The sequence below is a fragment of the Plasmodium gallinaceum genome (assembly GCF_900005855.1).
Source record: "Plasmodium gallinaceum strain 8A genome assembly, contig: PGAL8A_v1_152, whole genome shotgun sequence".
Lineage (NCBI taxonomy): Eukaryota > Apicomplexa > Aconoidasida > Haemosporida > Plasmodiidae > Plasmodium > Plasmodium gallinaceum.
Window position 1 is genome coordinate 515,219 of NW_021628316.1, and position 20,872 is coordinate 536,090.

A 20,872-nucleotide genomic window follows, 5' to 3' on the forward strand; every position below is an offset into this window, starting at 1 on the left:
TTTTTTTTTTTTTTTTTCTTTTTTTGTAAAAATTGAATTTAAAAAAAAAGCTTTAAAAAAGTTTTTTCATAAAAAAAAAAAAATAAAAAAAAAAAAAAAACGAAAACAAATTTCTTATAAATAATGAATATATTTTTGATTAAAAAAAAAAAAAAAAGTTTTACAATTTTTATTATTAAAAGTTACACATTTATATAAAGGAAAACATTTCAAACGATTGTTTTTATTTCAAAAAAGGATTTTATATAATATATATGAATTAATGTTAGTATAATTAGTAAAATTATTTGTATTTCTGACCATAGAATTAATTTTGAATTAATTTTTTCGTTAAATTGTTTATATAAATCAGCTTTTTCCATCATTCTTTCTTGTTCGTCATAAACTTCTAAAAACTATGAAATAAGAATTGAATTATACATATTTAAATACATTTGTAAATTTAAAAATTTAGGAATATATATATATATATAAGATTCAATTAACCATTTGCATACAAAAATTAAATTATAAAGTATATAAATGACGTATTTTTCTTACTTGTTCATATAATTCATATGCTTCATCGTTTATTTTTTGCACGTCATCAACTGTGCTTAAATCAGATTCATTTGTACCATGAACTTCTTTTACTCTTAGAGTAAACATAATTGTTATGTCAGAATTTCCTTTATTTTCATAACAAAAAGAATGCATCCCAGTTGTTTTAGCCTTTTTTTTTTTTTCGTTTATTTTAAAATTTGTTAAAAAAGAATAAAAAAATAAAAAAAATATATATATGTTCATATATATATATATATATATATATGTATTAAATTATATATACATTTTTTATTTTTTTTACCTGAATCTCAAATTTATCTTGACTGTTTCTTGATTTAAATAGGTAATCATTATTTTTATCTTGTCTATTCAAAATAGTTATTATACAAGATGAGTTTGTATCAATTATTTCATAAGATCTTGTAAATATAAAAAAAAAAAAAAAAAAAAATGAAACAAAGAATAAAATAACTTTTTTACTTTTTCTTTACCCAACAATAAAGTTATTTGTTTCAGCCTTAAAATGAAAACAATCTTTTTCATGTGCTGTTATAGTAAAATGGGTACAGTATATTTTTTGAAGTTGTAATACCAAAAAAAAGAATATGAAAATTTTATGTTTAAAAAAGTTCATTTTTTAATTTTAAAACTTATTTTAGATATATATATATTTTCTTCGTTAAAATTAATAACACTATTATGTACAGTAGTGTTTTAATATTCTCTAAGTAACATAATCTTATTCCATATAGTTAATAAAAATATGTCACTCAATTTCCTTTTTATTATTCAAAATTTTCTTCAAAATTTACAAATTTGGGTTTTTTTTCTGAAAAAAGTAATTTTACATAAAAATTAATCATATAATAATACATATTAAAAAAAAAATTAGAAATATAAAAAAAAATAATTTTAAGTAATTTTTAATAATATAAAAAAATTTTAAAATATAATTATTTTTTTTTAAATATATTTTTTTTATTTTTATATAAAATTATGTATCTTATTAAAAAATCAGGTATTTATGCATACGATAGTAACATAAATAAAAAAAAAAAAAAAATATATTTTACATAAACATACATACATAAATATTTGTCATAAAAAATAATGTGTAAAAAATCTTTTTAATCTTATTTTTTTTTTTTTTTTTAAATTCATTTAAAACATGATGAAGAACTTAATAAAACTTCTTTAATTTTTTAAAGAATTTAAATGACATTTTTGGTGTTGTTATTTAATAAGAGAAAATAGCAGAAATCCTACAATATTTTAAAAAAAAAAAAAAAAAAAAAAAAAAAGTAAAATTATAAAAATTACAATTTAGGTACTTACTAGTAAATAATAAATATAATATTTTTTTTATTAGATTTTTTAAAAGAACTTGGAAATGAAAGGAATATTTCGTTATTTAAAAAGATGTTATTCAAATGAAAGAAAAAATATCAGTCCTATAATTTTAATTTCAAATAATCAAAATATTCATTTTAATTTATCATTAGAGAATTTTCTGTTAAACAATTATAATGATCTATTAAAGTATTTAAATGTAAATACGATTGAAAAATTTAATGAACCTGTTTTATTTTTATGGAGAAATAACAAATCTATTATAATAGGGAAAAATCAAAATATATGGAGTGAATGTGATTTAAATAATATAAAAGATGATGGTGTATTAGTAGCCCGAAGATTTACAGGTGGTGGTGCAGTTTATCATGATTTAGGGAATTTGTGTTTTACTTTTTTAAATAGTACCATAAATACATCAAATAATTTCGCTATTATTTTAAATACTTTAAAAAATCATTTTAATATTAATGCAAAAGCACAGGGAAGAAATGATATTACCGTAAATGATCTAAAATGTTCAGGTTCTGCTTTTAAAAAAATTAAAGATGTTTTCTTACATCATGGAACTATAATGGTAAATTTAGAAAAAAATGTATTAAGTAAATATCTAACACCTGATAAAATAAAATATATTAAACATGGAGTATCCAGTGTTAATGCTAGAACAATAAATTTAAAAGAAGTGAATTCTAATATTACATGTGAAAATTTATGTGTAGCTTTAATTAAAGAGTTCATAAAATTTTATCAAAAGGACAATAATAATGAAAATGATATATTGAACCAACTTACTAATGAAAATAATCTAATAAATAATAAAAGTAGGAATGAAGAAAAGGATGAATTAGTTGATAAAGATGGCTTATGTAATTTAATTAATAATAATAATATGGTTTCAGATAATTTAAATATTCATTATATAGATAAAAATACCAACATTACAAAAAATCCTCAATTTTTAAAATTTTTTAATCTACTAAAAGACTGGGATTGGTGTTACGGTAAAACACCAAAATTTCAAAATAGACTTTGTAAGCGATTCAGTTTCGGAAAAGTTGAAATATTTTTTAATGTCACTAATGGTTTAATAAAAGATGGAAATGTTTTTTCTGATTGTTTAGATATTAATTTAATAGACCAATTAAAATCAATTTTTAATAATGATGTCAAGTATTCAAAAGAAAGTATAAAATCATTCTTACAAAATTTAAATGTGGAAAATAAAAATTCATTAGAAGAAATTACAATGTGGATATTAGAAGAATTATAAATTTATATATAAATATATATATTTTAATTATTTTAATATATATTTGATTATTTTAAAAAAACATTAAATTGCTTTAATGGAATTTCATTTATATTATATATATTTATCTAGTCCGTTCATTTATTAATATATTAATATTACTATTGTATTTTATTAATACTTTTCTATTTTAAATTTAGTGTCGTATTATTTTTTTCATTCTTCTTTATTCTTTTTTTTTTTTTTTATATAAATTAGGGTTTTTAAAAAAAATTAGTTTGTATGAACATATATATATGTTTTAATTATATATTTCCTAAAATTTTATTTTTGTCTGCTTTTTTATCATTTCCTTTTAATTGAAAAAAAAAAATACAAAAAAAAAAAAAAAAAAAAGAAAAGAAAAGAAAAGAAAAGAAAAGAAAAGAAAATTAGATAAAAACCATACATAAATTTATAAGATTATCTTCTAAATATTAATAAAATTGAAAAAACAAAAAAAAAAAGAAAAATAATATATATAGTGAAATAATAAGATATCAGGGAATTTATATAATTTTTAATTATATTTTAAAAAAAAAAATAAGATAATATTTTTAATGTTGCATTTTAAAAATTTTATTTACTATATTTTGCTAAAGTACATAACCATCATTATTTTATTAATTGTTATACTTATGTATATTTTAAAATTTTACTAAAAATATATGTTTATCTAAACGATACATTTCATTTATGTTGCTTTTATCATAATTATTTAAATACATATTAGAATATTCATTCTAGCATTTGCTTAAATATTTTATAAAATTCTTCCTAAAATCTCATTATAGTTTTAATCATTATTTTTATTTATACATAATTTATCTTTTTATCTTTTACTCTATATTTATTTTTGTGTTTTCTTTTATATTATATTTTTTTTTCTATATTTTCTATCACATCTTCATATGAATCTTCTTTTACAGTATTTTTAGGATTCTCTTTCAAATCTTCATTTGAATTGTCTTCTACAGTATTTTTAAGATTCTCTTTCAAATCTTCATTTGAATTGTCTTCTACAGTATTTTTAAGATTTTCTTTTAAATTTTCATTTGAGTCTTCTTTTTCCCTTTTATTAATTTCTTCATGTGAATTCTTTTTTAAATTTTTTCCTACTTTTTCATTTGAGTTTTCTTTAGTGTTCGTGTTGCAGTAATCATTGTCAATAACTTTAGTAACATATTCATCCTCAAAACTGTTTTTTTCTTTTTTATCATTGTTTAGTTCATATTCTTTATTACTATTACCATCTATATTTTGTTTTACTTCTTCTGTAAAACTATTTTCATTTTTACATTCTTTGTTGTTTTCATTTTCATTTATATCATTTTTTTCTTTTTCATTCTCATTATTATTTTTAAATTCATTATCAGACGTTTTATTTTTTTTTTCTACTTTTTTTTTTAGTTCTAAAAATTGTTCTAACCAATTTTCTTCCTTAAAATTTACTTCATAATTTGTTGATTTTATAGCACTAATCTTTTTTTTAATAAAATTTTCTGTATTTTTTTGTAGGATTTTTGTTTTCTCATTAAATTTTAAAGGGCACCAAAAAATTGTTGGATATGTATTAGTACTAATAAAATTTTTCATTTTATCATAATGATTAATTAAATTTAGTTTCATTAATTTTCCTTCATCATGTTTTATATTTTTTTCAATTCTTTTTAAATCTTTAATATAAGTAGTTATCTTTTTCTCCATGTCTTCTAATTCACTTTTTTCAAAATTTTTCTTTTCTTCTAGTATTTTTTCTTCAACTCTTTTATTTTGTAAATGCTGTAGTATTACTGTTTTATTATTCTTTTCTTGTTCTAATGCATCTTTAGCTTTTTTTAAATGATCAAATAATCCTATTTGTAATAACCTTTTATTCCTGGTTAATGTTGATTCATCTTCCTCTAATTTTGGCTGTAAAAAAAAAAAAAAAAAATCATTTACTTATTTTAAAGATGTATATGTACAACAAAATTTATTAACTATAATATTTACAAAACATAAAATAAATACTAATAATCATTAAAAATAATAAGGTATTTATGTAATTTATTAGCTTTATTATTTGTATTCTTCTACATATTCATGTATATATATATATTATGCTTTTTTTTTTTTACCCTTTTTTCTATCTTAAAATCTGGCAAATTATCCTATATATACAAAAAATAAAAATAATAAAAATAAAATAAAATAATGATGAATAAACATTAAAGTTAGACTAAAATAAGTAAAATTTTTAATAATTATTATTATCTATTTGTTTTTATTTTCCTTATTTTTTTTTTTTTTTTTTTTGTTTACTAAAAATTCACTTGAATCTATTCTTTTTTGCTTCGTTTTATATTTATTATCATCTCTTTCATCTTTAAAAAAAACATTTTAATTATATATATAAATATAAAATTTAATGAACTATATATTTAAAGTGTAATTCGTTATAAAAATGTATTGCTATCTTTATTTAAATATGAATTTTAAGAAAAGAAAAATAATAATTTAAAATACTATTAATAGTTACCAGAAGATAAGTATGTTAATCTATTTAAATAATTTACTATTTTTGATTTAATTATATCTCTTTCAAAATAGCATTTTTTTATACTTGCTTTCAATTTATCTTCTTCTAATAAATAACTTTTCATTTTATTTTTAATATAATGATTACATACATCTATATTATAACACATATATATATATATTTTAATATTTTACTTATGATTTATTTATTTTCTTTTTCTTATTTATTTATTTCTTATTTTTTTATTAAATATATAAATTTTTTTCTGGTGCTAGTGTTTAATAGAAACTATAGATTTTTAAAAATATATTTTTTTTTTTTTCTTATCAATCAAAAATACAAAAAAAAAAAAAAAATCAAATAAAATCTAGGTGTAAAAAATTATGAGGTTAAATAAAAAAACATATCTAAATTAAAAGAAATTTTTTTTTTAAAATAGCATAAATTTCTTTTTTTTTTTTTTTTTTATTTTGAATATGGATTATATCTCTATATTATTTTCTTATATATATTATTTAAATTTGAAAAAGAAAATGTTTTAGATTTATAATTTTAACATAAAAGAATTTAAAAAAAAAATTTGAAAAAAAAAGTATTAAAGTAATAGTTTTAAAATTTTTAATATTCTATATGGATTAATATACATAAAATATAATAATATAGAAGATAAAAATAAAATAAATTTTTAATATTATTCTTTTCTACACATAGAAAAGTGAATATTTTTTATGATAAAAAAAAAAAAAAAATTAAGAAAATATAGCAAAATAAATATGAGTATATGTGTTCATATATATATACGTGTTATAAGTATATATTTAAACTTTTTTAAAGAAAAATAGGAATTTATTTAAATAAAAAAAATTATATTATAAATTTAAATACTAATTTTTTTTTTCTTAGTTTTCATTATCTATTTCAGGTATGTCTTTTTTATTTAGGATTGTAACTAAACTTTCTCTTGCTAACTTTTCCTCTTTTAGAGTCTTTTTATTTTGTAAACATTTTCCACTGTATATTAGTATTTGATCTTCTTCTTTTATTTTTAATATTTTCTCAACTTTCTTATGAAGTGAATTAACGGAATCTTCATGATTTAATTCAATACACTATAACAAAAACAAAAAATAAAAAAGGTTTATAAACATTTAATAATTTAAATTTAAAATTATTTTTTTCTTTTAAATTTACATGAACTCTCCCTGTTTTTTGATGAAATAAATATATTAAGTAAGGAAGAGGAGAAGGTGAAGGTAAAATGTAAATAATATCTCCATCATTTACATTATAATATGAGAATGTTTTATCTAAATCAATGAGCTTATTTTTTATTTGATATAAATGTGTGTCATTATCATTTAATAAATTATTTTTTTTTAGAACTTCATTAATTCTGCAATCATCATCAAATTTTATTTTTTTGGAAAAATTTCCTATGCTTTTTATATAAACTATTTTTTCTTCATTATTATTTTTATTCATACATATTGTAGATAACTCTTCCATGTTTATCTAATCATAGATATTTTTTTTTTTTTTTTGAAGAGATATTTCAATTTTGACTAACAAAAGTTAAAATCTTAGAATTTTTTAAAATATATTTTAAAAAATAAAAATGTAATTTAAGGAAAAAAAAAAAAAAAAAAAATAAAATAAATAATATAAAACTAATAAATTATTATTAATTATACTATTTTTAAATATTGTTATAATCTAAAACAATTAAATTATGTCTTTTTAAAATTATAGCTTTTTAAAGAATAAAAATTTAAAAGGGATATTGTCTTTTTATATATATATTCTTTATTAAAAAAAAAAATTTTAAAAAAAATTTGATAATTAAACTAAAAAAGGGGTAATACCTTTATAAAGCATGTTATAAAATTAAATAAGGCACTAATAAAAATAGCATTAATGTAAGTATATTTTATTTTTATCAATTACAACTTTTATTTTTACTTATTAAAAAGGTTTTCAGTATATATATATAAAAAAAAAAAATAAAATAAAAAATAAAAATTAGATCAATAAGAAAAAGTTATTAATATGATTTAGTTTTTCTTTTTATTAATAGACGTAATTTTGCTTTAATTAATGTATATTATCAAAATTAATCCAATAAATTTTCTTATATCTTATGCTAATTTTTCTTTTAAACATAAGCCTATTTAGTTTTATCTATTATAAATTATTTAAAAAAAAAGAAAGATATTATTCATTAATTCATTAATTCATTAATTTCTAATTTATTTTAATAAGTACATCATTTGGAAATTTACTGCATTATAGAATTGTATTTTTTTATATGCTTTTAATAGTCTTTTTTTCTTCTATAATTTTTAAAAATAAATACAAAATATTTATACATAATTAAACATTGAATATCCTAAAGTTCTACAATTTTAAAAAAAAAAAATCTTTTATTTTCTTATATTATTCATAAATATGACATACTATATATTTGTTCTTTTATTAAACTTTTTATGAATATTTTCTATTTATGAGATAATTTCTTTTAATTTATTTCCTTATTATTATTAGATGAATGAGAAGCATTCTATTGAATAATATTTGATAAGGTTATAAAAATTAAACTTACAGTTAAAGAACAAAATTTATTTTCATATAGGATTTTACTTATAACTTTCAAATTCTAACAAACCTATTATAGATCTATAAATATAAATAAGTTTAAGTTGAATAATTTTAACTATAAATTAATTTTACATTATTACATTTTTCTTTTAAAATTTGATATCTAATTATTTCTTTATCTATAATATGTTTAGAAGAAAAAAAAAAAAAAAAAAATGTTGAAAATGTCAAAATTATAGATATTATAGCTTTTTTTTAAATTATGATACGTATTTCTAATGAACAGCAAAAATGAAATATCCTTTTCATTTTTTTAAACTTTCTCTTTTTTATTTTAAAAGAAAAAAACTATTGTAAAAAGATAGCAGACATGTTAATAAATAAGTTATCAGAAATTTTCTTTTTTTTTTTTTGTACAAATTTATTAGAAATACATTATTTTATATGCATGTAGTAGCCTTTTAAAAAAAAAAAAAAAAAAAGTGCTTATAATAACTATAGCTTAAATATGTATTTATTTGAAAATATAAAAAGAAAAATATGAAAAAAAATTTATACTACGGAAATATAAAAAGAATCAATATTTTTTAATTAAATAGTGTCATATTATTATATTTAATTATATACTTTTTTTAATCAATTTAAAAAGGGTTTAATAAAAATTTAATGAAAATAAAATATATTAAAAGTTAATATTATGGAATAGAATATTATTAAAACTATAAAAAATTTTTCATTAAAGTTAAAATGATTTTCTTAGAATTTTAATTCATAATGCAAAATCCTCAAAATATTGAAAATAAAGTTTGTAAAAAGATTTATATGAATTCATTATATTAAATAATATTATTAATTTTTTTTTTTTTTTTTTTTTTTTATATATATTAATATTCTTATAGCCTATTTTAGTTGAAGATGTTGTGAGAGATTTTGATGAAAATGAAGTTTTTGAAGAAATAACTGGAAAATTTACGTGGGAACAAGGTTCATTAATTGAATAAATAAGAGTTATAAAATTCAAATTTTGAAATTTACAGTTATAATTTTATTTGTATATTTAGGTTTTATAATTATGAAAATTTATTATAAATATATGTATGTGCATAACTTAGTTTTTTTATTTTAAATTTTTTTTTTTTATTACAAAAACTACGAGCATTTATTATTTAAATTGTATTATATATCTTGTATATTTACATCTTTTTAAATTACAAAAATTGTTTATATACACATTGTATTTTACAGATGTTGAAAGATCATGGAACTTACTTGTTGAAAACAATGGAGTATTACAACATGTTAGTCAAGAAAAATTCGAAAATAAAAATAAACAAAAATATAAAAAGAATCAAATATGTTCCTTAAGGAAAGGAATATTCAGGTGTTTAATGGAATATAATTATTTTAAGGTATTTATTCTATTTGTTTTAATTCTTTCCTTTTTTAAATATTAACAGGCATATAATCATATTATTTGACTTATCTAGTAGTATGAAGGAAAGGGATTTTAAACCAGATAGAATTAATGTTGTCTTAGAATGTGTGGAAGTAATAAAAATAAATAACAAAAACATTTTTAAAGTATATAAATTTATATAAATAATTTTTTTTTTTTTTTTTTTTTTTTTTTTTTGGTATATATATATATATATATATTTAGACATTTTTAAAAAACTTTTTTTTCAAAAACCCAGTTGGTCATATTGGCATAGTTGCTCTAAAAAATAGTTCAGCAAAGTTAATTCAACCTCTGACTTCAAGTATTGATGACATTTTAAATTCATTATTAAAAGAAAGGAGTTTAGGTTTACAAGGTTCCCCATCTTTACAAGAAGGATTAGAAATAGCTCATGATTTATTAATTGATATGCCATTATATGGGACTAAAGAAATATTGATAATGTATGGTTCTATAAGAACATGTGATAAAAAAAATATTTTAAAAATATTAGAATTATTAATTAAAAGCAATATTTATGTAAATTGTATTTCAATAGCACCAGAAATGCATATTTTAAAGCACATATGTGAAAAAACAAATGGAATATATAAAATATGCACAGATAAAAATTCTTTAATAAATGAAATAAATAATTGTGCTGAAACTCCTTTATGGATGAATGGTATGGAACCTCAATTAATTCACATATGTTTTCCAATAAAAAAAAAAATTAATACACAAATAATGTGCTCTTGTCATAATAATTTAAATACAGATACCTATATATGTAATTTTTGTAATAGTTATACATGTAAAATACCATCAAAATGTAAAGTTTGTGGTATTCATTTAATTTCTATGCATGATCTCTCTCACATTACTAATAACCTTCAAGGATCACCATTATTTACTGAAATAACTAATGAGAATAAACAATATAATTTATGTGTTTCATGTAATCAACAACTTGATGATAAAGTATCACAATGTACCAAATGTAAAAATATTTTTTGTATTGATTGTGATGTTTTTATTCATGAAGATTTAAATCAATGCCCATTTTGTTTAATAAATGATATTTAATACCTATATAAAATAAATTACCTTCTTAAAATTAATTCATAAAACTAATTATATGAAATAGGAAGGTAAAATTAAATGTTATTATAATATATATAACTTAATACAATATTATCTGATATTTTTATATATATTTTAAATCAAAATAAATTTATATTTATATTAAATGTACTTGAGAATGAAGCATATCTTCATTATTTTCTTTTTAACTATATTAATAAAAAATTGTTTGTAAAATAATATATATAGAAAAACAAATATCATCATATAAAAATAACGATTTGAGATAATATATATATATATAGCTTTTATATTTTATTATACTTCATTATGTGGATATATATTTAATATTTTTAAATGTATTTCATCAATATTGTCAAAAACACAAATTAAGATTTATATTAAAAACTTAATTTTTATTTTAGTCTTAAATTCATTACATGATATTTATATATTTTATTTTTACTTTTTTTTTTTTTTTTTTTTTTTGTTTACCTATATTTCTTAAAATATGTAAAATACTATAAAAAAAAAAAACGGAACCTTAATCAAAATAACATTATAATATTAAATATATTTTATATTTAAAAAAGAATAATTAAAATAAACATATACGTTTAATTATTTTTAAAGAACTATATTTTAATTTTTATCAAAATATTTTATATTAAGAAATGTTATGTTACTAATTTTAGGTGCTTTAAAAAAAGTAATGTGTTTTTAAGAAGGATAATATCTAATAAAACATAAAAAGATATTTTCTTATTTTTTTGTAGTTTATGGAATAATAAAATTTATTGTTGATAATAAGAAACAATCTTTAATTAAAGTTTTTTTTTTTCTTTTATTTTTGAAAGCCTTTTTTTTATAGTTTCATTTAAAAATATTTCAAATTTATTTTATAATAATTTATTTTTCACATATAAAAAAAGGAATATATATGTCATTATTCAAAATTTTATATATTATTCAAAAGTTACTATTAAAATAATAAATAATAAAGTATGTAAAAATGTTAAATGCATTAAAAGTAACTTTAAGCTTTATGAATAATTTTAGGAATTTTCTTAAAATATTTAAGAGTAATAATAAATATTCCTAAAGGACCATTTTTTTTGTATTTGGTAAAAAAAAAAATTGCAAAAAGTTTTTTAGTTTTTAATAGTACATTAAAAAAAAAAAAAAATAAAAATGTAAAAAAAATAGAAGTTCATTTAAAAATAATTAAAGAAAATTAAAATTAAATTATATATATAAAGATAAAACATTTTTATTTTTTAAAAAAGAAACAATTGAGATTTTTTTTTTTTTATTCTCTATTACTATTAAAATAATTTTTTTTTTATTATATCTTAAAAAAATGTGCTTTTATTAATACTTAAAAAAAAAAATGCGATATGAAATTTTTTATTTTTTTTCAAAAAAAAGTTAAGCAATAAAGTAGCTAATTTTAATCTGTTATAAAATATAATTATTAATTTTTATATTAATTTTCATTTTTATTTTTTTTTTTTTTTTAAATATAACTCTATAAATAAAAGGCTTACTACACGTTGACATATAATTTAGGTTTAAAAATAAATTTTTAAAACAAAGGTTATAACTTAATTTTTTTTTTTTTTTTTTTTTTTTGTTGTTATCACCGTTGCTAATTGCAAAAATATATTTAAAAAATCTATAGAAGAAAAAAAAACAATTAAAAAAAAAGCAAATATATATTTGCTGGAACATTTATTATAGGAAATATAGATGTAGTGTTTTCAAAAGAAAAAGAAAATTTTTTTTTTTTTTTTTTTTATGTAAATGAAGTATACTATGTAAAATCACATATTTCTTTATATATATTTTTAATACATTATATGATTATGTAGAAAAATTAAATAAATATATATAATAAAATGGCAGGAACTTTAAATTTAAATGATTTAAAAGATGAACCAATTTTATATTATGAAAATGCATTGAGTTATGTTTTTTGTAATTCAAGTGAAGAGAATAAAAAAGAAATTCCTACATGTGTTATTTACCCAAGCAAAAATATAAAAATAGGATTTCCAATATGTTCAATAAAAAATATAAATAAAAATGAAAATTTGTTAAATGATAATGATATTCATAGTAATAGATTTAATGAAGAACCACTTATTACATATGCTTCTGAATCTAAAGATATATACCCTTTAAGAGTAAAAGTTTATTATACCATTCTATATATTTTAATTCTTCTTCAAATTTTTGTAATGATATTTTTTAAAGGTAATTTTTTTTTATTTTAAATAAGTTGTATTCATTACTTTTTTTATAATATATATTAACTTGTATTTTACTATATATATATACAATATATTATATATAAAATATATTATATATACAATATATTATATATAAAATATATATACAATATATTATATATATATATACACAATATATTATATATATATTATATATATATATATATATATATATTTTTTTTTTTTTTATTAGATAATATAAATTTTATTACCACTGGTGATATTAATCTATGGCAAAATTATATATTCATATTTACAGGATTATCTCATATTTTGGTTATTATGTCAAAATTATCTAAATTGAAAAATTATTTATTTGATATGTATACATCTTTAAGTTTATTTTTTTTTATATTATCTGTTTTAACTATTAATTGTTTTAGTAGTTTTTTGATTTCCATAATACAATTTTTCATTTTTTATTTGCATTTAAAAATTAATTTTTATGTTATGCCTCACTCTTGTGTTGTACCCCCATAAAATTCAAAATTATTATATTTTTTATTACTTTTTTTAATTTAGATTTTTTTTATTTTTTTGTTACATGACTGATATATCTAATTTTATTTGATTTTTAAAATGTTATATTATCATTATCCATATTATCTTTATTCAAATAAATGAATCAGTTTTTAAAAAAAAAAAAAAATAATGTCATTTATAACTTATAGACAAATTAAAAAATAAAAATAAATATATTTTCTTTATTTTATTCGTATAAAAATAATATTTAGATAAATGTAATAAATCAATTTTTTAGTTTTTTTTAAATATTAAAAATATGAAAATAAATAATAATAATGCATTATAAATTATTTATTTAAAAAATTATTATAATTTTGTATCTTCTTGTATTAAAATAAAAAGAAATGATACATTTTATTTTTTCTTTCTTATTTTTTTTTTTTTCTTCTTTATAATAAATTTTTGTAACTTGATTTTTTTTAAAAAATTTACTAAAAATTTTTAATAAATATAATTTAATAGAAATGAAAAAAAAAAAATAAAATTATAAATCAACTGATTCACTTTTTTATGTGTAAATGAAAATATTAAATGTTTAATAAATATAATTTAAAAAGAATAGACACATTAAAAAAACTATGAGATTTTTAGGAAATAAGTATAATAATAATAATAAAGGTAAAAAGTTAAAAATATATTTATGTTGTAGATAAAAATAATTTGAAAAAAAAAAAAAAAAGAAAAAAAAGTGTAAAGAGGAAAATTTAGAAAAAAAAAATTTTCAGATAAGGGAAGAATAATAAAATTTTTTTTTATAATAAAAAATATTCCTATTTAAAAAAAAAAAAAAAATGTATTTAGGCAGTGTTCAAAATATTGAAGATAATTTTTTATGTAAGGGAGAATATAAGCAAGTATATTTATGTTTGAATAAAAATGGTAATAATGATGTTATAAAAATAGACATCAGTTATGATAATAACATTTATGATATATTACAATTAGGTAGAGAAAAATATGGGGCTCATGGAGAATATGTTACGGATAGTTGTGGTAATATAATACAATCAATTAGAGATATTATAGATGGTGATACTCTGTATTTAAAGGAAAAAAAAGACAAATATCATTTTCTTTATAAAATGAAAAATATTTTAATTGTAAATGATTATATAGTTGAAAAAAGGATTGGTTCAGGTGGTTTTGGTATAGTATTTCAAGGTATTCATACTCAAACAAAACAAAAGGTTGCTTTAAAATTTATACCAAAAAGTAATTTTTTAGATGTAACAGATGTTCATAGAGTTTTTATTGAGATTCAAACATTAAGAGGGTTAATTCATAATAATATAATTAAGATGTATGATGTTAATCATTTTCAAAATTATGTATGTTTAATAATGGAATATGCAGTTAATGGGGATTTAAAAAATTACATTTTAAAAAATAATGGATATTTATCAGAAAAAGAGGCTCATGATTTATTTCTTCAAATTGTTAAAGGAGTGTATTATTGTCATTCAAAACATATTGTTCATAGAGATTTAAAATTAGAAAATATTTTATTAGATGAAAATATGACTTGTAAAATTGCTGATTTTGGATTATCAGATTTTGTCAATGTAGATCAAAATATAAAAACAGAAGCAGGAACAAAAGCATATATTGCTCCTGAAATTATTTTTAATCAAACTATTAATTATTCTGTTTTCAAGTTAGACATTTGGAGTTTAGGCATTTTGTTATTTATAATGACTCAAGGATTTGCACCTTTTCAAAATTTTGAAAAAGGATTAAAATATTTTGAAAGCAGCACTTTGAAATATGCTAATGATGTATCAGATGATTTGAAAAATTTAATTTCTTTAATGCTAAATATTGATCCAAATAAAAGACCAATTATTGTAGAAATTTTAAATCATAAATGGTTTTACAATTATAGTTGTACATAAAAAAATAAAGTAAAATAAAATAAAAAAATAAAATAAAATAAAATATTAAATAAAATAAAACAAAATTTGAAAATATTTAATTTAAAAAGAATAAAAAAAAAAAAAAATTCATTTATAATTACTATATTTTAATTTTTAATAAATACATTATGTTTTAAATACTTTTAAATAATATTTATTCATATTTATAATGGAATAACAAAAAAAAAAAAAAATAAATAAAAAAATAAAAACTTTTTGAAGAGTAAATATGTAAATTATATGTCTTAAAATATAAAAAAAAAATTGCATATATTAAAATGTAATGCATTTAAATGTACATTAAATTTATGTTTTTCAAAAAAACTAATTGTTTCATTTTATTTTACTTTTTTTATTAATATGTATATATATATATATATATATATATATATATATATATATATATATATATATATATATATATATATATACAAGTAAGATAACTTTAGTGAAAACAGAGTCAAAGTTTAAATATATATGTATATTTTTTTTATAATTGGGAATATATTAAATTAATTTTATTTTGATTATAATTTTTCCATATGTTAAAAAGTAAATGAATTGGTTTAAATTTTTTTTTTTTAATAAATCTCGTTTTTAAGATATTTTCTCCAACTGGAGATCCATCTGAAGTTGTATTAAGAGATGTATATAAAAATATAGCGTATTTTTGATTTTTGTATTCAAAATATATATCAATTAAAAAACCTTCGTAGTCAAATAATTTTTGAATATAATGAAACATGTTTTTTTCTGAAGAAGCATTTAATTGGTCTTTTTTGGATAGAATTAAATCATTTTCATTTTCTAAAGTTTCTATAACATCATTTGCAAAATTATGTGGATATTCCGTTATTTGAAAATCCCAATAATACTCTCTTAAAAAGTTAAAAATTCTTAATACATTATATGAATCGAGAATAGAAGAATTAATTAAATTTACATAAGAAAGAGAAGAATATAATAAAGAACAACGAGGATCATTAATTTTTTCAATATTAATTACATGTAACATGCATTTCCAGAAATTTGCATCGAAAAATTTGTTAATACAATAACACCATAAAATATCACAGATCTCATAGTGAGAAAATTGATGTATTCTTTGTAAAATTTCATATTGTAATGAACTAAGAAGTGTATATGAGGAAAAGAAATATAAATTTCCATATGCATATGCAATTTTTGAAATATTTTGAGGAGACAAATCATTCAATTTATTTAATAAGGCTGACTGTAACAAAGTATGAAGTTCTTTACTACCACATCTAACTAATGAATAAGAGTAACACATATTTGCTAGATCTTCAGATGTGAAAAAGTTCAAAAAAGTAAAATTTTTATAATTTTTTTTATTTTCCTTTTCTATATCTTTCTCTTTTTCAATTATTCCTTTTTCTTTTTCTAACAAATATTTTTCTATTTCTTCATGATAGTCAATATTTACATCTCCTTCATTATTAATTGTTCTTCCAAGAGTTGTTGATAATCCTAATAAACTATTGGATAATTGTTTTGGAGTCATAAACTTGTAAAGCATTAAAGCTCTTTCTTTTAACTTTAAATATAAATTATTATTAAAACATAAATCATTATTTTTATTTTCAACTGTACTATATGCCCATATAAGCATGCTAATAGTTGAACTACCAAAATTTTTAAAATTTTTCAGAATTATCATTTCACATTTTTTTAATAAAAAGGGATAATCTTTAAAATATTTTGCATTTGCCCATATCCCATTTAATATAACATATATGGGAATGTTTAATTCTTTACTTTCTTTTTTCAATTCATTTTTATTTGGTTCAATTTTTTCATTTAATTTATTTATTTTATGTGATTCATTTTCATCATCTATTTTATTTAATTTATTTATCTGTATTTTAACTATATTTTTTTGTTCTATGAGATTATCTGAAAACATATCTACTATGGAATTTAAGAAATTATGCATCAAAATTTTATCTGATGCATTAATATTTTGAGAATAAAGGTAAAATAGTTTCATTATTTGTTCATCAGTAAAATTATTATACCTTTTATATACTTCATTTTTACATTCTCTATAGAAATGAATATGCTTATAATTATTATTACTGATAAATTCTAACAGTTTTATAAAATTTTGATTATCCATTGATTTAATTTTACTTTGAACAAAATTTATATATGTTTCTATAAAATTTTTACTATTATATCTATTAATATAATTTATGTTTTTTTTTTTATTAGAATTATTTAAATAAATATATCCTACCCTAATTAAGTATTCTTCATCAAGGAATTTCAAGTTTTGTAAAATTGTATTTTCTACTAAAATATATATATCTTTCATTGATGATATATTAATTCTTTTTAAGATATATAAAAAATTAATTATGTCATTACATGAAAAGAAAAATAATTTTTTATATATTGTATTCAATAACTCTGTGTAAAATTCCATATGTCTTTTAGTTAAAAATGAAGATATATATTCATTCCAACTTTCTTTTTTTATATTAACATTTTCTAAATATATTACATAATTACAATATATTTTCATCAATGTATTTAAGTTTATTTTGTTCATATAATTATTTTTATCACAGGAATTTTCTTCTAAATGAGAATTTCTAATATAATTAGTTTTGTTATTATTATAAATGTAATAATCACTATTAAATGATTCTGTATTTTTGCTTTCATCATTAGTAATCTTTATATTCATTTTTTCTAAAGTATTATAATTACTTGAAGGTTCATTGAATAATGGTCTATTATTCATAGTATAATTGCTTGAATAATTTTTATCTATGTTATTTTTTATATTATTTTTTTCATTATTTCTTTCTTTCTCTTCTATATAATTACTTATATTCTCATTATTACAATTTTTACGAAGTATTACTTCATTATTTTCATAGCACATCTTAGTTGATTCAACACTATTGTTTTTTTTTAAACAATTATCTAAATATTGTATAAAAGATAAATAAACAAAATGTGGATTATTAAGTTTAAAATTTTCTGAATGCTCGTAATTTTTATAAAAGTTATAAAATATTATTTCATATATTTTAAATAAAAAATGTATATAATCATAATTTTTCATTTCATTAAAATGTTTCTCAAAATAATTTTTCAAATCCTCCATATTATCGATAAAAATAGTACTTTTTAGACTTTCATTATTAAGTTTACTATTATAAGCTAAAAAGGAAGTATTACACTCATTTGTGTTCTTCAATTTATTATTAAAATCTACATTTTCATGCGATGAATCATAATCATAAATACTTTTTAAAGAAGTAAAATACTTAATCTTTATTTTATTCGATTTAATAATATTACAACTTAAGTATGTTTTATTAATAAACTCACTGAACATAAATAAACATCTATTCTTTAAAAAAAACATTTTAATCCTTATTAAAGCATAAATTATTAACAAAAGCATACAATAATTAAGATTGAACTCATCATAATATTACATTAAAATTTTATTATAACAAAAAAAAAAAAAAAAAAAAAAAACAAAAAACATATATACATTAACTTATTTAATATTTAGATACTTAAAATTATTATTGCATTTTTCATTTAAAAACTAATATAATAAAAGTTTTCATACTATATGTTGAAACATTTTTGCAACTTACGTTTTTATATATCTTATCAAAATAAGTATGTTATATATTTTTTTTTTATTGTTGTTTTCTGTTTCATAATTTCAAAAAAAAGAACTTTCATTTATATTCTACATCTTTATTTCTACATTTATCCACTTATACATGTTTTTATATACTTACAGTTTTTTATACATTATTTAATTTTTTCTACATATTTTTTTTTCATTTCTTATTGTTAATTTATTTTGCATATGTGTTAATTAAAAAAAAAAAAAAAAAAAATCAAAAATTATAAATTTCCATAGAGATTATTTACTATTTTATAAACTTGAAAAAAAAAAAAAAAATTTTTTTTTTCAAATATTATTTGTATCTTAGTATAAATGAATAAATTTACAGTAAAAAAAATTTGGTAGTAATTACTACGAATTTTTTGTGTGCAATAAACAGTGGAATTATTAGGGAAAAATATTAAAAGTTTATAATCCTAAAATGTAACATTTTGAAACGTTTTAAAAAATTTTAACAGATATAAAGAATCTTTTATAAAGAATAATACTTCTAACTATCAACTTTTCCTTTATTTTATTAATTTAACTAAATACTTATTCTTTAATATTTAATATGATTTTATTATATATAATTATATTAATTTTTGTAAGAATTGAGAAACCTATTATATATAATAAAAAAAAAATATATATATATATATATATATAAAAGAAAAAAAAAGAGAAGCTAATAAAGAATAATTAAATAGATTACAATTAAAATGATTTTTTTTTGTATTCCTTGAAATTTTCATTTTTTTTCGATTGCACCTGCACACATATAAAAAAAAAAAAAAAAATACACTTTTGTATCACACTTACATGCGCACATATAAAACACAAATAATTATTTTTTTAATAATTCATGTTTAGATTTTTACATCCTTTTTTTCTTTTTTTTAGTTTTTTCTTTTTATTTTTTTAATCATTTTCCTAATCCATTTTTCTCTTTTCTTTTCTTTCCTTTTTTTTTTTTTTTTTTTTTTGATCTTTATTTTTTTTTAATATTTATTTTAATCTTTTTTTTTTTTTTTACTTGAAGTTATGACAACCTTATAAAGTGTATTTTCTAATCATATTACATTTTTAAGAAGGACAAAATTATAAATATTATTTAAAATTATAGTTTTTTTTTTTTTTTCCTTACACAAAGGAATTCGTATAGTTCTGATTAAAGACAGATGAAATTACCAGAACAAAATCTTAATAACACAGTATAAATTTAAAAAAAAAAAAAATAATAATAAATTAAATGGTTAAAATTTTTTTTTTGAATTACACTTATGAAATTGAAGTTTGGAAATTTTATTTTTTTTACAAATTATATATCTTTGTAACACTTTTTAATAAATATTAATTTTAAAAATAATTAAAAAAAAATAATATATTTTATTAAAATATATTTGAATGTTTACTTGAATATTCTAAAATTTAATTTATATATATATATATATATATATATATATATATATATATATATATATGTATTATTTACTTTCAATTATATATATTAAAAAAAAAAAAAAACTAATATATTTAAATAGTGCTATGAATTTTTTTTTTTTTTTTAAAATAATTTCAAACTCATATTTTATTCAGTATTGATCATAATTTAATTTTTCTACCTTTTTTTTTTTTTTTTTTTTTTTTTTTTTTTA

General features: G+C 16.6%; 8 protein-coding genes across 8 annotated transcripts; 4 read left to right on the forward strand and 4 right to left on the reverse strand.

Moving 5' to 3' along the window:
- Positions 1 to 209: 209 nt before the first annotated feature.
- PGAL8A_00510800 (cop-coated vesicle membrane protein p24 precursor, putative) lies at positions 210 to 1,177 on the reverse strand (the record flags this gene model as incomplete). Its single annotated transcript, XM_028673933.1, has 4 exons — positions 210 to 395; positions 541 to 711; positions 845 to 962; positions 1,035 to 1,177. 4 exons carry the CDS (start codon positions 1,175 to 1,177, stop codon positions 210 to 212), a joined length of 618 nt encoding a protein of 205 aa, XP_028530336.1.
- Positions 1,178 to 1,933: 756 nt separating this feature from the next.
- Positions 1,934 to 3,166, forward strand: LipL1 (lipoate-protein ligase 1, putative; the record flags this gene model as incomplete). The annotated part of the gene is made up of 1 exon (XM_028673934.1): positions 1,934 to 3,166. The coding sequence occupies one exon, from the start codon at positions 1,934 to 1,936 to the stop codon at positions 3,164 to 3,166; it is 1,233 nt and encodes a 410-aa protein (XP_028530337.1).
- An 891-nt stretch (positions 3,167 to 4,057) lies between these two features.
- PGAL8A_00511000 (conserved Plasmodium protein, unknown function) lies at positions 4,058 to 5,829 on the reverse strand (the record flags this gene model as incomplete). The annotated part of the gene is made up of 4 exons (XM_028673935.1): positions 4,058 to 5,098; positions 5,305 to 5,337; positions 5,489 to 5,550; positions 5,706 to 5,829. The coding sequence occupies 4 exons, from the start codon at positions 5,827 to 5,829 to the stop codon at positions 4,058 to 4,060; spliced, it is 1,260 nt and encodes a 419-aa protein (XP_028530338.1).
- Positions 5,830 to 6,604: 775 nt separating this feature from the next.
- PGAL8A_00511100 (ubiquitin-like protein, putative) lies at positions 6,605 to 7,211 on the reverse strand (the record flags this gene model as incomplete). Its single annotated transcript, XM_028673936.1, has 2 exons — positions 6,605 to 6,814; positions 6,897 to 7,211. The coding sequence occupies 2 exons, from the start codon at positions 7,209 to 7,211 to the stop codon at positions 6,605 to 6,607; spliced, it is 525 nt and encodes a 174-aa protein (XP_028530339.1).
- Positions 7,212 to 9,074: 1,863 nt separating this feature from the next.
- On the forward strand, positions 9,075 to 10,824 carry P44 (general transcription factor IIH subunit 2, putative; the record flags this gene model as incomplete). The annotated part of the gene is made up of 5 exons (XM_028673937.1): positions 9,075 to 9,108; positions 9,210 to 9,284; positions 9,546 to 9,681; positions 9,758 to 9,848; positions 9,961 to 10,824. The coding sequence occupies 5 exons, from the start codon at positions 9,075 to 9,077 to the stop codon at positions 10,822 to 10,824; spliced, it is 1,200 nt and encodes a 399-aa protein (XP_028530340.1).
- Positions 10,825 to 12,719: 1,895 nt separating this feature from the next.
- On the forward strand, positions 12,720 to 13,592 carry PGAL8A_00511300 (conserved Plasmodium protein, unknown function; the record flags this gene model as incomplete). The annotated part of the gene is made up of 2 exons (XM_028673938.1): positions 12,720 to 13,077; positions 13,306 to 13,592. The coding sequence occupies 2 exons, from the start codon at positions 12,720 to 12,722 to the stop codon at positions 13,590 to 13,592; spliced, it is 645 nt and encodes a 214-aa protein (XP_028530341.1).
- An 836-nt stretch (positions 13,593 to 14,428) lies between these two features.
- On the forward strand, positions 14,429 to 15,529 carry PGAL8A_00511400 (serine/threonine protein kinase, putative; the record flags this gene model as incomplete). Its single annotated transcript, XM_028673939.1, has 1 exon — positions 14,429 to 15,529. The coding sequence occupies one exon, from the start codon at positions 14,429 to 14,431 to the stop codon at positions 15,527 to 15,529; it is 1,101 nt and encodes a 366-aa protein (XP_028530342.1).
- A 511-nt stretch (positions 15,530 to 16,040) lies between these two features.
- PGAL8A_00511500 (conserved Plasmodium protein, unknown function) lies at positions 16,041 to 18,992 on the reverse strand (the record flags this gene model as incomplete). The annotated part of the gene is made up of 1 exon (XM_028673940.1): positions 16,041 to 18,992. One exon carries the CDS (start codon positions 18,990 to 18,992, stop codon positions 16,041 to 16,043), a length of 2,952 nt encoding a protein of 983 aa, XP_028530343.1.
- Positions 18,993 to 20,872: the final 1,880 nt, after the last annotated feature.